At 44.2% G+C, this 14,361-nt stretch overlaps 1 protein-coding gene across 6 annotated transcripts in view; it reads right to left on the bottom strand.

The window, feature by feature from the left end:
* ESRRB (estrogen related receptor beta) overlaps positions 1-14,361 on the bottom strand; it is a 133,747-nt gene that overhangs the window by 82,760 nt on the left and 36,626 nt on the right. For 2 of the 6 annotated variants that reach the window (XM_068398540.1, XM_068398541.1), the window contains one exon: positions 12,391-12,463. The exons of 3 other annotated variants lie outside the window; for them this stretch is intronic. Coding sequence is in view for 1 of the 3 variants with exons in the window: in XM_068398538.1 (XP_068254639.1) it covers positions 6,323-6,372 (50 nt within the window). In the remaining 2 variants the exon portion in view is untranslated. Of the gene's footprint in view, positions 1-6,322; positions 6,379-12,390; positions 12,464-14,361 lie in introns of those variants that run through there. One more of the 6 variants, XM_068398538.1, reaches the window with a different exon arrangement.

The following is a 14,361-nucleotide window of genomic DNA, read 5'->3' as shown; positions in this document are numbered from 1 at the left end:
TTCAAAGCTACTTCCTTTCACAAAAATGCAAGAATAAATAAAACTGTCCAAAACAAGAACAGTCCTATCACAAATTTTATTGCAACTTAAGTCCTATCTGAAAACAAAAAAGGAAACAAATAAGAGACAATATACACATGAAAAAGCAAAGTAGCCCTCTTTGCTTCCTATGCACACATAAGTTTGTGACTTTATGAACAGATTCTGTGTTGTTCGCTAAATCCTTATGGATCAAGAATATTCTTTGTAGGACGACAAAGTAATCCTAAGGGTGACTAGACTGACATTTGTCAGGATCCCACAAAATGAACAGGATTTCTTACATATTTATTCCTCCCCCATTCAGAAAGGGAGTGCAAGAAAATTCCAGCTCAGCAGGGACGCAGAGCCATCGCAAGTTGTGTGATAACAGCTTGCCACCTGCTTTTCGCAAGTTGTCTTTGCGAAGTGCAAGGGGCACTGAATAGTAACGTTGCCTGTGGTGATAGGAATGCACTGAACAGCTCAGTATGCAAAAGCGCTTGCTGGTACACAGTGCTCTTCACAAAGGGCATTGCAGAATGCTTTCCAGACTGTGTCAGAAGTGCTAGGAGAGGAAATATTAGTGTGTGTGTCGCAGGAGGAACAGAAGCACTTGCCATCACAATAAAAGAAGGTATAAGCAAATAGACACAATGCTGCTCATAGCAAAAAAAAAAAAGGGGGGGGGGGATGGAGGAAAAAAAAAGACAGGAAACTTAGCAGCAGCCAGACTAGAAGGAGCATTTCTTTGCAAGAACAGCAAGGGTTAACAGCGGCATACAAGCTCCAGTCCAGTCAAGATAGGGTCAAATGATGTGCAGTGAAAGTTTCAAGTCCTCAATCCCCCAGAGCTTGCTTGCTAATTACATTTGCAATTACAAACATGACAAAAATATTATTATACGGTGCGCTCCACCTTGAGCAGGCATGTTTCTCCTCACGGACAGTCACTGCCAGCAGACAGACTCTCAAGCACTGGAAGAATCAAAGGGCACTGTGCTCCAGCTGCAAGGATCGTTTTGTGGGCATCTCTATTGCTCTGAAGAGACAGGGCAAAGCTTTAGAGAGAGGCTGCATAGCAAGGATGGAAACAAACGTAGAGAATAGGTTACGACAATTTAATTCCTAAGAAGTAAAACTCACCAGGTCAATAGCTATTACTAATAAATAATACTAAACTATGTTCTGTTCCCGATGACAGGCACAAAGCACTTTACACATGCAAGCTACACAGAGATGTCTACATTCACAACTCAAATGCAGCCGATACTGGGAAGACAGAAAGAAATCAAGATTTTCCTATTTTTGGCAAGGTCACCATAGCTGAATACCGCTAATATCTTCTTTGTTAAATCCCTTCACTAAACAACCAACCATCTGATTCGTAGTTTGCCGTGGAAGCTCTGATCTTTCCTTTCCCCCCGCCCAGTTTCTATAGCAGCATTACCTAGGAACCTCGCTGCTGGGTACTGGACAGATGCTCAATTTACTTGCTCACACTGCACAAACTAAAAATTCTGTTGTGCTCCCTGGCTGTACAGTTACCATCAGTAGCTCCACGGAATAAAGAACAGGTCTGACGGGGAAGAATTTCCCCGTGTCTGCAATCTACAGTGGAATCACTGACGTGCAACACCAGCTGCCGCTATGACCCCCGACTCCTAAACCGAGGAGTGCAAGTTAAAAGGAGAAGTTCGGGAAAGGATTTTGGCTTTTATATCCAAGCTTTGTCACCATCTTTTTCTACTTTTACTATTTCTTTGCGTATTTAAATCTCTCTTAGACATTTTCCACTCTTTGGAGAAATTCTGTTGTGCTCCCAACAGAACCCATAAAGTTCATCTACTCTCAGGTTCAAACCTCTTACCTTCTCCCTTCTTCCATCCCCTAAGAGAGTTTGTATCCTTTGAGCCCTGGAAAATTTGGAAAGAGACCCACTGACACATGCACAAAACTTCTTATTGAACTAAAATTACTTGAAGAATACAGGTGTTTGCAAACAACATGAAATTCAGAGCAGTAGCAACAGCGCAGAAACAGGGCTGCAGAATAACAGTGGAAAGGGCATGGAGAGTAGAGCAACATTGTCTTGAAGAGGAAGAAAACGGGATGTGAAATCTCTGTCACAGCAACTTTGTCTGATGCAATCTCTCCAAAGTCTTTCCTCTCTCAGGCTAAATGCAATATTTATTGATTACCTCAAATCAATACAATGAAAAAAATCCTATTTTTTAAATATATTGATCTTCCCATATTTCTCAATAATTGATAATGATTAGATCATCTTTACTTTTACAAGTGGAATTGGAAGAGGAGGGAAAAGTTAATACAAATACTTTAAAGGTACCAATTTCCTCATCAGCCCTGTGCTCAATAAGCTTAGTGTACTGAGACCCCGTTCTACAATGGGAACCTCATCAGGAACCCAGTAACTAGGCCATTTCCCTTACAGAGGTTTTTCAATTTATTCTGTCAATAAAACAAACAACTCCCTCCCCAGTCTCCCCAATTAACAGCTCCTCCCTATCCCAGACTTTCAGAGATACTCAGAGCAGACAGTTGCATTCAGCTTCTCTGACTCAGATTTCCTCCCATTCACGGAATACGGAGATTTCCAGTAACCTCTGCAATCAAGTCACATTTCCTCAGTCTGTGCATTAGAGTCAGTGACAACAACTTTGTTAACTCTCTGCCGCAGGGTCCAGAATTTGCTCCTTCGTTGACTTAAAAATTCCAGTGTTATACCTTCCAATCTCTCTATCAAATATATCACTTATTCCTTTCAACTTTTTCCTTCTGTTCATAAAATAATTTTCATTTTTATCAGATCAATGACTCGTGTCTTTCTTGTACATCAGAGGAATCTGTGTAAGAGACAGCATCTGGCGGGATGCCCTCATTTGCCAATGATTTTTATTTTCCTTTCACGATGGTTCCTTGGTCAGTTTCTGCCTGTCATGTAGAATATTAATTAGAAACAGAGATGGCATTTTTGTAGTCCTATCAACATTTTTAGTGGCAACAATAATTAGGCATGAAAAAATTCTGTGGGATGTGGAAGTTAATACGGAAAGGTAAAAATGCCGTATTTCACTCTCCTTTGAAACAGCCTTAGGTTTGCATACGAGAGAGATGCAACACCAATATTCAGTATGACCATACATATGTATGTCCATATAACTACACATAAATATTTACAGATGCACACACGTGTTTGTGTGTGAATATAATCACATCTTTTATATGTCAGAGTGTACATTTGTGGTGCCTGCATACGCATTCCCTTCCCGCTGTACTGCAGTCAGACGCTGTCAGTACAGTGTAACGAATGTATTCTCGCCATATGCCCTCACCTGAGAGACAAACTGCGGGTACACATTATTGTCTTTGTTAGTTTACCAATCTGAACTCATACAAAAGCTTTTTCCTTGGAGCTGCATCACCTACCCCAGGAATAATTCTCCCAAAGGTCAGTACCAAAAGGTAGTAAGCGGTCGCTAGAGTTGATTCCCACACAAGAAATTAAATACATACGCTGCGTTAGGACACATGCAGAGAGGGTAAAAATTAGGAAGAAGCACTTTCTTACTCTCCCTGCAAGATCCTGCACTGAGGGAAACCGCATAACCCGCTGACCAGAACTTCCGCAGGTTCCTGGTGTAATCGCTCAGATCAACACACGCGGGCAAAGGAAAAGGAACTTTCACTGCTTGAGGAAGACAAATCTAAAACCTGAAGAGTGGGATTAGGGACAATGCTTAGTTTTTGTTCAGACTCTTCTTGGGTCTGACTATTACAAAAATTAAGTTCTCCTTAAACTCCAAGGTGAAGGGAGTCACCTTTTCTCTCCTTTGCCTTGTTCATTCTCTCTCTCTCTCTCTCTCTCTCAATAATTGCGAGGTGAAATACAGTTTCCAGGTAACTGTATGGATCACGTATTGAGTGACCACATCCACTTATCTTCTTACATTCTACTCTTCCTCCTATTTTCTCCTATAGCTTAACGAGCAACTGAACAAGAAGAGGCACTTCGCAATATTTTTAAATTCACTCCTAATTTAAGGTTTAATTTGACAAAAATTGCTGTCCACATAATTAAAAGCAGGGTTTTTTTTTTAAAAAAAAAGGAAAATAAGTATTAAAATCTTTTCAATGGCTAGCAGTCAGAAGGGTAAATCAGTACAATAAGGATAATATGCTCACACAGCCAGGTAGCGATACAGGCGCAAATGCAATACCTGTGTTTACACTATATGTTCACAATATAATTGTGCTACAGAGGAAGAAAAAATGGCTAAAGGGATATATATTGGGCCAACTTTTATCTTCAGCTACAGGAATGCAATCTAAAATCTAACATTAACAAAACCAGAATGTAAATCAAATCAGTACCTGGCACACTTCACAAACACCTTTAAATATACTGTATTTTTAAGGCTTCTCACATCTTTTCCTTCTCTCAATAACTTTTTCCAGACTTAGCCATACTTCCCTGCATCATTGTACTCCTTTAATTTAAAAAAAAAATTAAAAGAGAGATTGAAAAATAGAGGTCGAGATATTTAAATAATATTTCTGTCTCTCTTCCCCAACCTCAACAATGTTAAAGAGAAGGTTCGTTGGCACACAGAACCAAGGCAAGCACTTCTCTAACCAGAGAGCCCTCCAACAGTTTCTCATCTCCAAAAGCAGCACTCTCTGCCTACTGTAAAGCAGTAGGGGCTCAATGGGACTTCCCTCAGGGCCACCTTCATCTGTCCACTCAGCGGCCAAAGAGTTGTGAATATGGATAAGGTGCACTTGACATTATTGAGAGCTGACTGAGAGCCCACGGAAAAGTAAAACGGTTGAACAGTAATACAACATGCAGATTACTTCTTACTATTTTCATGTTGTTTGAGTTCTTTTTCTCAATTCCAAAAGCAGCAAAAATAAAAAATGAAAACGTTAAGAGACAATATAGTAAGTGATGAAGATCTAGCTTTTGATTGTGGCACTTTGTTCTTTTTTTTTTTAATGAAGGTAAATTCACTTTCTATTTTTTTCCGTAATATTAAAAGGCTCCCAGCGGCATACAGAACACATTTCCCTTAAGAAACTGTTTGTTTATTTTTAATTCAAAATGAAGCAGCCACAAGTGAAGCACCAATGGGGAAAAGAAAATCACATGGGTTAGATATTATTAATTTCTCTTAACAATACTAAGTCTCATTATAATGAAACTGCTGGAAGCAGGGGACTAAAGGAAGAAGAAATGAGTGTAAAGACAGATGGAATATCAGGAAACAAGACAGACAGATAAAAGACAGCTGTAATGAGGAAAGAGGGTAAATATCACTGTGGGGTTTTTGTTTGAATTGTTTTAATTTTACTGAATAGAATGTGTTCTTAAAAGCAATGAAATAGGCAAAATTACTTCACTCCCACCTCTGATGACACCACAGACCCTGCGTAGGTGACACACGGATTAACATGCAAACACACAAAAGGGGACTCTGCTCAGGGTGAGATTTATCAGAGAGGAAAAATGCATTTAAAATTAATTGCTCCAGTCAGCTGGATGCAAACGCTGAGAAGCTTTTGCCTTGTTTCCTAACTTCCCCTAAAGGAACAAACCAAACTTAACATGCTAAGGTGATTTTAAACACAGCATTACCAGGCACAGCCCACTTCGGAATACAAAGAGCAGTAGCAGGTGCTAAGGTGCCACCGGTCCCAGCTCGGGATGTCTGCTTGCCAGCCCTCCGACTCACTCCACTCTTTCCCCGGGCAGGCTATCCAAACAGTAAGCTGTGGGAAACTAAATTTCCATAGGGCATTTCAGGTGAACAACGGACTTTTTTTAAATAAAAGACAGTGCTTTAATGGACCTACTTTGTGTAATTTTATATGCCCATCTCTTTATAGACACCTAGTAATTCATCTGATAAAAATCCTAGCACGGATGGAAAGTAAAACTGCGCAGAAAGGACTGCCAGTGCTCACTGTTAGCTGCCTGCTCCTAGGAGATGAAGCATTAGAGGGAGAAGTTACAAGGCAAGAAACACACCAACACACCGACCGCCCCCAAAGCTCTCCTCCGCGGACTCCGCCGCACCTGCCCGCGCGGAGGTGCGCATCGCCCTGCCCGCGGCCAGCCGCTCCGAGACACCGGCCCATGCGGAGCGCCGCGGGGGCGGGAGGCAGGCGGCTCTGCGGCAGGCAGGCAGCGGGGCTGCGGGGTCGCTGCCCCGTCCCACCCGCAGCGGGACGCAGCGCCGGTCCCAGCCCGCCCGGTCCCGGCGCGGCACGGCACACTCACTGGTTGTGGTAGCCGAGCGGGTCGGAGATGCACAGCTCGGAAATGTCCATCAGTCCAGTTTGAGCATTCCCGGTTGGAGGAGAAAAAAAAAAAAATGAAAAGAAAGCAAAAAGGAGAGAAAGAAAAAACACGAGAGAACAACTAAACTGCAGCGGGCAGGGAGGGCGGGCAGCCCCGGGAAGAGGAGCCGGCCCGAGCCCGGCGGCGGGGCAGACGGCGGGGAGGCAGCGCCGCGCCGCTCCGCTCCCGCACCCGCGTGCGGACACACTGACGGCGGCAGGAGGCGGGCGGCGGGCGGCGCGCAGGACACGGCCACGGGGGATTTCGCCGCCCCGAGCCCCGCTGTAGCTTTAACGCCGGGAGACGGATGGAGACGGCAGGGCGGCTATTGGCTCCCGCGCAGGGGCTGGGCTTGGAGCGCGGCTGGGGGAGGCACGGCCGGGGGGGCCGACGGACCCGGCACCGGCACCGCAGCGCGCCCGGCGGCACCGCGCAGCGCCGGCCCCGGCAGGCGCCGCTCTCTCCCGGGACAGGTGGTGGGGCGTCCCGGGCCGGGGCCGGCGGAGTCGGGGCGGCGTGGCCCCGGCCCCGCGGGGTGCAGTGGGGGCCGCTGGCACTGCTGACCCTGGCGCTGCCGGCGCGGAATCGCAGCTCCAGCCCCGTCCCACCACGGGAGTGACGGCAGCGGCAGCGCACCCTCCCTTGCCTCTTAAACCGGCTGTAGAGTTTAGGGTTAAGCAAAACCTCGAGGTGAAGGGTGCCCCATGGACTATTTACATCACGGGCATGCCGGCGGGCCTCCGTCCACCCAGACAGCAGCCCGCACACACTGCACAACGCACCAGCGTGCCGCTTGGTACACGCATGTCACAGGCACCGTTACACACAAAACGACTCCACATACACGCACTTTGTGCACGCACACGGACCCGCATATCACACTGACACAGCCTCATCACTGCACTCAGACATCTGCTTTCCCTTACACACACACACTCTTTAATACACACACGCAGAAGAGTGCCCGAGTCCTGTTTCAAAGCAGTGTAATTCAGATGTCACTTCAGTGCAGTTTATGAACACACTGGAATAAATCCTGGCACTTGATATCAGAATCAGACGTTCAGGATAAACCACATCTTCCCAGGCACAAAAACCATAGATGCAGACCCTCAGAAATCTTCATAAACATCAAAACTGGCACACACAACTAGCCTCGTGAAAGACACATTTTCAGAGCTCCACATACGTACCAGCATGCTTTCACAATGCCTGCACACATTTTCACACACATAAAATTCGACTGCATATTTACAGCAACGTACCAGTATGTATCTGAAGATCCCTCTCCATATAAGCACACCAGCCTCTCGGGCACATGCCTAGCACGCGCAGTCTTGTACTGAAAGCCTGACTCCCACAGAGGTGCCCCACAGGGTCTATTTGTCCCTTGCTACCTACTCTCCACGTTCCAAACTGCACTCATGCAAACCTCACTTGTCTCGCTCCTGTGCTTCTACTTCATGTTTAGATGTCCACTGCTCAAATATATAAAAATATCCTTAACAGATAAACAAGAACTTGAGGCCTTTTAAAAAGAAAAATACACACAAACACACCTGGATAAAAGCTTAATTCTCTTAAATGCCAGGCAAACAAAAAGAAAAAGTAGGAGCTAAGAGGATATTTCTTAATATAAAACCAAGAATCTAATTTGAGGCAAGAGTGTACAGCACCAGGAGAAGCAAAGGGCAGACTAGAGCTTTTCAGATGAGGAGGGCAATACAGCATAGAAGAAAATGCAGTGTGGATCAGCTATAAGCGTGGCAATAAGCACTGACTAAATTAGGCTAAAACTTTTCATACCATCAGTATTTGTAGAAACATGAGAATATTCAACAAAGAGGAATGGCCAAATTCACAGCCAGTGTAAACCATCCTTGCTTTATTGAAGTCTATCAGTGCAACTTCCTCACTACCTCCTGTAGCAGAGATCTTAACAAATGCCATACAAACTAGTGGTATGCCCTAGCGTGTCCCCAGGCCGTGTGGGGACAAGCTGTGTGATTCTGATCAACTATCCTCAAGACAGGACAGCCTAAGGATTTCAAAACAGAGGTCTTTTATGGTGAAAGGTACCCATGAAGATGGCACAGAAAACAGGTTAGTTTAAAAAATAGGAGACAGAGAGAAGACTCATCCACAGGTTTAAGAGTACAGCAGAATCTGATTACTTGAATGTTGCAGGTGACACAATTCAGATTATACATCTTTCCAGGAAGCAGAATTAATACAAATGGAACATATACACATATACCTTTGTACACCTAAGTGATATATCAGCCTAGCAGAAACTCTAAGATGCTTTAAATGTTGAAGAGAGAGAAGATGAGAGCTTTAGTAGGGCATTAGCATTAGTAGGGCCCAAGATTGTAAGCAAGGAATCTCACCGACCATCAGAGAATACCTCACCCGACCAGAGGCAAGAAAGACGAAACTAGCACCAGAGTGTTTCCAACAGACATCTGAGGTCAGAGGGACTCACTGATGGCTTAGTTGACCCATGAAGAAGATTCCTGATGCACAGTAGCAAGAGAGGCTGGAGAAGACACATAGGGTCAGGGCCTGGGCAGGCTACAGTTAAAGAACAGTCAGGGTGTTTGCAGTGAGCTGATTTTGATGGAAAACAATTTTCTCCAGAAAGATATGCCCTGGCTGAATCCTGACTGTGCAGAGATTAGCTCTGGTGTGGGCTCTCAGTGAATGGGAGACCAGGATGGGAACGGCCTGGCAGGCAGGTCCTGCCCTCCCAATAGCTGATGTTTTAATTTTGCACTTTTAACTTTTATTCAGGCTGAGGTGAGGCAAGCAGGGAGCCATGCGATCGCCTGGCACAAGGTCCACAGGGCTGAATTAACTGATATAAACAGTACAATGGTGGGTTTGTACTCTGGAAATGGGCTGCTGCTGACAGAAGGCTGCCTGGCTAAGGTGGGTATTTACAGAGTGGTGCAGAAATGTAACATTAATCTCTTCTGACTCAGTGCAAGCGGACAAATGGAGCTTCCCCTGCCTTGAGAGTAGCTGTGCAGAGGCCTGGCTCTTCCTTTCTGAGAAGGATAGAAGGGAATAGCCTCTGCTGGCTGGGCCTGATCTGCCAATCTGAATTGCCCAAGAAAAAGGGCAAGAGTCCTAAAGACTGATTTTGGAACTTCAGGAGGCTTCATCTTCTTTTGCAAACCCCTCTGCACGCAGCGCTTGCTGAGCTCTTCTCATAGCTTTAGCCAATTTCTCTTTCACCCAAAGAATAAAGAAGGAAACACTGATCTCGACATGGCCTTTCTTCCGATATGTGTATTTTTTAAAAAAAGTACCAGGACGAGGTTAGAAAGGACTGTTAAGATTAAGCTGTCAGATCTGGAAGCCAAAAACCTCGTTTTGGGTGAATACAAGGCAGAACTGCACATGCAACAGCAACAGTAGCTTGCCCTGTGAGCACAGCCTTTGTTTGCTGGCCTCACCGAATCCTGCCCCAGAACTGCTACTCTCTCCCTGCAGTAGTGGCAGGAACAGTCCTGGCCGCTCCGTCTGTGGCCTCTGAGCAGAGCACACCCACAGGTGCTCTAGTAAGTGCTACCCATTGGCATGACTTTCATAAGGCAGCCTCTGGCTTTTGAGGTCACCAGTTCTCCTCACACCTGGTCCAAATGCAGAGCAATGCATTTCCATCAATGTTAGCCTCGGACAGAGCATGAATGGAGTGCTATAGGCTGATGGAGCTATAGGCAGTATCAGTTCTTTGAAACATGCAATCCCCTTCCCCAGAAAGAAAGCAAGAATTACGAAGACATGTCTCTCTACTTGTGCTGGCTCTTCCAAGAGATAATGGATAGAGACTTTCTTTGGAGACTTTCCCTCATCCTTTAATGACTAATCTGGTTTTGATAGATGAATTTTTTACTTTTTTTAAACTTTTATCATGGAATAACGATCAATTTTCCAGCAAGCTGACTGATTGACTGACAGAAATTTCATTTGGTCTAATAGAGGAGTAACCTGCAAATCATGCCAAACAAACTTGATTTCACTTGTTGATAAGGCTGTTTTTTTGTGAATAAGGAAAATGCAGCAGAGGGAGAGATCTAGTTACTTTTGGGGGTTTGGGATTTTTTTCCCTTTTATGAAGGCCCTGTTATTGTATTCTCCCAAGGAAGTCAGTAAAGTGGTATCTGCATGGGGCAAAAACAGAATAATTAGGAGACCTAAGCTGGGCAGAGCAGACTTGTGTACACCCTCTTATCTTGTCTGCTGGGGAAGAGGAGCTCAATGACAAGAGACCTTTCCCAGCCCCCATCTCATTTAAGGAAAGAACAGTTACAGAGGGGTCATCGTGATGAATTTAGAAGACAACCCTTTCACACTTTTGAGGCCAACAGTACTGCTTGGACTTCACACAAGTCACTGTGTTGCATGCCCTGATCCCTCTCCTTTGCAAGGCTAGTAACCCTGGAGAGAAACTTAGGTCCCCTGATCACAGGTAGGCTTTCACCACTCCCACAGCAAACAGCTATTCCAGATACAGACTGTATCCATGAGGACAAAACAGCCTTCCTTATTTTGGGTTCTTCTCTCTTTTCCCTTACTACACCCAAACAAAACAGTTTGTTCTCCCCACCAAAGGCAATATCTTGTTTTCTAGCAAACATCAATAGACTTTTTCTTTCCAAAAAAACCTAATTGGCATTACAAGCAATACACTTCCATCTAAAAGGTATTGCCACCATCACTGCTGAAGCTCAACATCTATTTAAGCAGGAAATAGTTTTCACATTGTATTTTTTAAATAACTGCCCATCTGAACAACCTTAGACATGCTTCAAGCATTACCGAGTCTTTAAAACATCTGTGTTATAATTCTCAACCTATAGACTGCCAAATCATATTATAAAGTGGTTATGTGGCTTGCCCCAGATCAATCTGAGAAAATCTGTAGCAAAGCAAGACTCTAAATACAACTGTCTTAGCCCTTACTGTCCAGCTTTGAATGAGAATTCTCTGTCCCAAAAACGTGACCTTTCATTAAGTTCTGTGCTTGGATACAACAGTGTTAGGAGTCCTGAGATAAGACAAGCATATTCCCTACATTGCCAATGAAAAGTCAAGACTTAATAACCCCTGTTTTTGTAGGGCCAATGCTGGTTTCTGCCCTTCTATACCTGCTTTTGTCTTTGCAGTGTTAATAGCAGGACTCTGTTTCCAGAGCTGAACATGTTCCTGCTGACATCTTAGATGAAAGTGCACACACACACCCACACACAAAAACAAACCAGGCGAAGCCATACTAACTTTTGTAGAATTCAAAACAGGGCATCTGAGTAAGAGGCAGGCGCAGAGTATTTTACCAAATGGGGAAGAATAAAGATGATGGGAAGAGAGATATGGTTTTCCAGAGTTTGGAAGAGCTTGTAGTAAGAAACATACAGAGAGGCAGGAGAGGAAATAATACAGCTGGGATTATGCCTTCTGCTCTCTCTTGCATCATCAGTTAGCTGGGGTATTTGATAGGAACTTCAATCCTCCTTGCCCAGAAATACTGCAGTGTATCTGCTTTCATGTTCTGTCAATCTGCTTCTTAGTCAGCCTTTGCCTAACTCTTGTTTAACTAAGCAGACAGAAAGCTTCCTCAAAGAAGATAGGTAATTACAGAGGTAGATGGATCTCATAGACTTAGACGACTTCAACGGAGAGCTGTGATCCAGCTCCAAATTTTGACCTATTGCTGATATGTTTCCTATGATGTATTACACTAACTCTCAGTTGGGCCACTGTGGTTGGGCAGAACATGACCAAGACATTGACTGGAAAGTGATTTTATTCACACTGACAGCTACACATAATTTAATAGCACCCTCACTGCTATTTCCCATCCTCTTTCCAAATTGCAGCAAAGCAGAAATGAATCCTTCCCCATCCATGATCCCAGGTGTCCACAGAGCAGCGGCTGGGCTATTTGCTCAGCTACCAGGAGGAGGGAGGGAACACAAGGCATCAGGGACTCTTGGAAATACCTCTGCTTAGCTGTTGCCAATCCTCCAGCACAGAGGCATCACAAGCGTAGCTTTCCCAGTATGGTGGTTCATCCTGTCAGATGGGACAAAAAGACAAACAGAATCTTTTCACTTTTAGCTTACCTACCTCAGTACACTAGCTTCAACTCTTGTATTGCAAAAGGCCAAGGAGGGAGATCAGGAGAACAGGGGATGTACTTGTTCATTCCCCTGATTTGGAGAAATGATTTGCTGCTTCCCTCTCCAAGCCCATGCACTCCAAGCTCGTGTGTTCTAATCACCTCAGGACCCATATATTCACAGTACCAGCTTACTCACTGAACTGAACAAAAGAAATATCTTTCTTGTCAGGAGAAATAACAGTTACTTACCGTTATGCTGCAAGCAAAGAATTAAAACATTTTGGTATGTGCACTGATAATGCTGAGGGTCTCAACCCGGAAGAGGAGTGCGGCTTAAAGAACCAAAATGTTTCAGAGTTACTACTGTTAGAGAGCATGCCCACTGAGGGCTAGGCAGTGAAGATGGAGGGTAATTTTTCCAAGTCTGTGATGGAAACAGGAACTTAAAAACACATACAAGATAACTTATTTCCCAGCAACAGCAATGAGGTGGCTGCAGTGGCCCAGACTTTACAGTTTGAATACTATGACATGACAAAAAACAGTGGGTAAGTGTGCAATTTCCTCTTAGCTGAATTCTCTGAGTAGGTAACAGAGTCCTTTTGGAAAGTCAGGTGGGCAGTTATAAAGAAGTAAAGCAGTGACTTTTTCATCCAGGATATAAGGGATGAAGAAAGCAAGGATTAAAGACCTTCCTTTCCCTGCAGGAACCTCCATCTGGCCTCATCTGAACACAGTCAAGAGAAGACTATTGACTTCACCAGGTCAGCCAGGCCAAATACAGAGGAGCTCACCGACAGTGGATCTATGCAAAAGTATTTAACAGTGAGATGAACCTGCAGGTCCCAAGTGACCTTAGGAAACGTGATGCACGACAGTCTGGAAAAAGCAGAGATTATCAGATGATCAGGACTGCTCTCCTGGTCACCTTCTTCAGCCTCAGAATATTCCAGTTTCTAACAGTAAGGGGCTACAGGTTTTGGCCAGAGCCAGATGTGACAGAGGCCAGCTTCCTTCTGACATGCTGTATCAGCAGCATAACAACCGCAAGTCTCCTCTGCTCTGGATCTCCAAACAGCTCTGTTAAGTACACGACCATTTTGAAGATTTGTTCTGTACTAACTTGTGTTTGAAAAACAACACAGATTTTTTTTCACAACTTCCTCTTGAGTTTATTTGTTACTTGAACTACATTTATTTCACTTTCTGGACAAGAGCAAATTGGTGTGACAGATTATTTGATTAGACAGCTTTGCCAACAAACCCTATCCCAAGTTTCTTAACATACTTTTAACTTCTGAGTTCCATCAACTGTATCTCATTCAGACACCTGCAGTAAAACGCATTAGGAAATTGCTGCTGTGTCTACAAGTCATTAACATTCAAACACTATGCCTACAGATCATGAACGATCATAGTTTTGCGGTACTTTTCAAACAAGAAATGGAAAAAGAACAAGAAAAACAATCCTTGCCTATACCACAAAACCTCATTTAGAAGAGGCAGGGCAACTCAGGACCGTATAAACATGTCTGCTTTAGCTACACAATATATGCACATACAGTATCAAGAGGGTAGCCCGTCACAAGGAGATGGATGCTGGTTACCAGAAAAAAAGCTTTTCTATGCAAAGGAAAGGAGAAGCTTCACTAGCTCAATGCTGCTTCTGTTATGCAATCCTGCATGCTCCAAAAGATGGCAATCTCTCTCATGTGTGGAAGTACAAGTCCCTGGATGTCTTTGAAAAGGTCTTTGTGCCTGGATCTCTGAGAAACTTAAGACTTGGAAGTTACATCAATGAGGCAGTTGTGGGCAGTGGTAAAGCCTTCTCCTGATGGAAATGAACATG

This window comes from Nyctibius grandis, chromosome 4 (genome assembly GCF_013368605.1).
Source record: "Nyctibius grandis isolate bNycGra1 chromosome 4, bNycGra1.pri, whole genome shotgun sequence".
In the NCBI taxonomy this organism is placed as follows: Eukaryota; Metazoa; Chordata; class Aves; order Nyctibiiformes; family Nyctibiidae; genus Nyctibius; species Nyctibius grandis.
The sequence above is the reverse complement of the archived record's forward strand: the minus strand, read 5'-3'. Positions and strand labels throughout refer to the sequence as shown.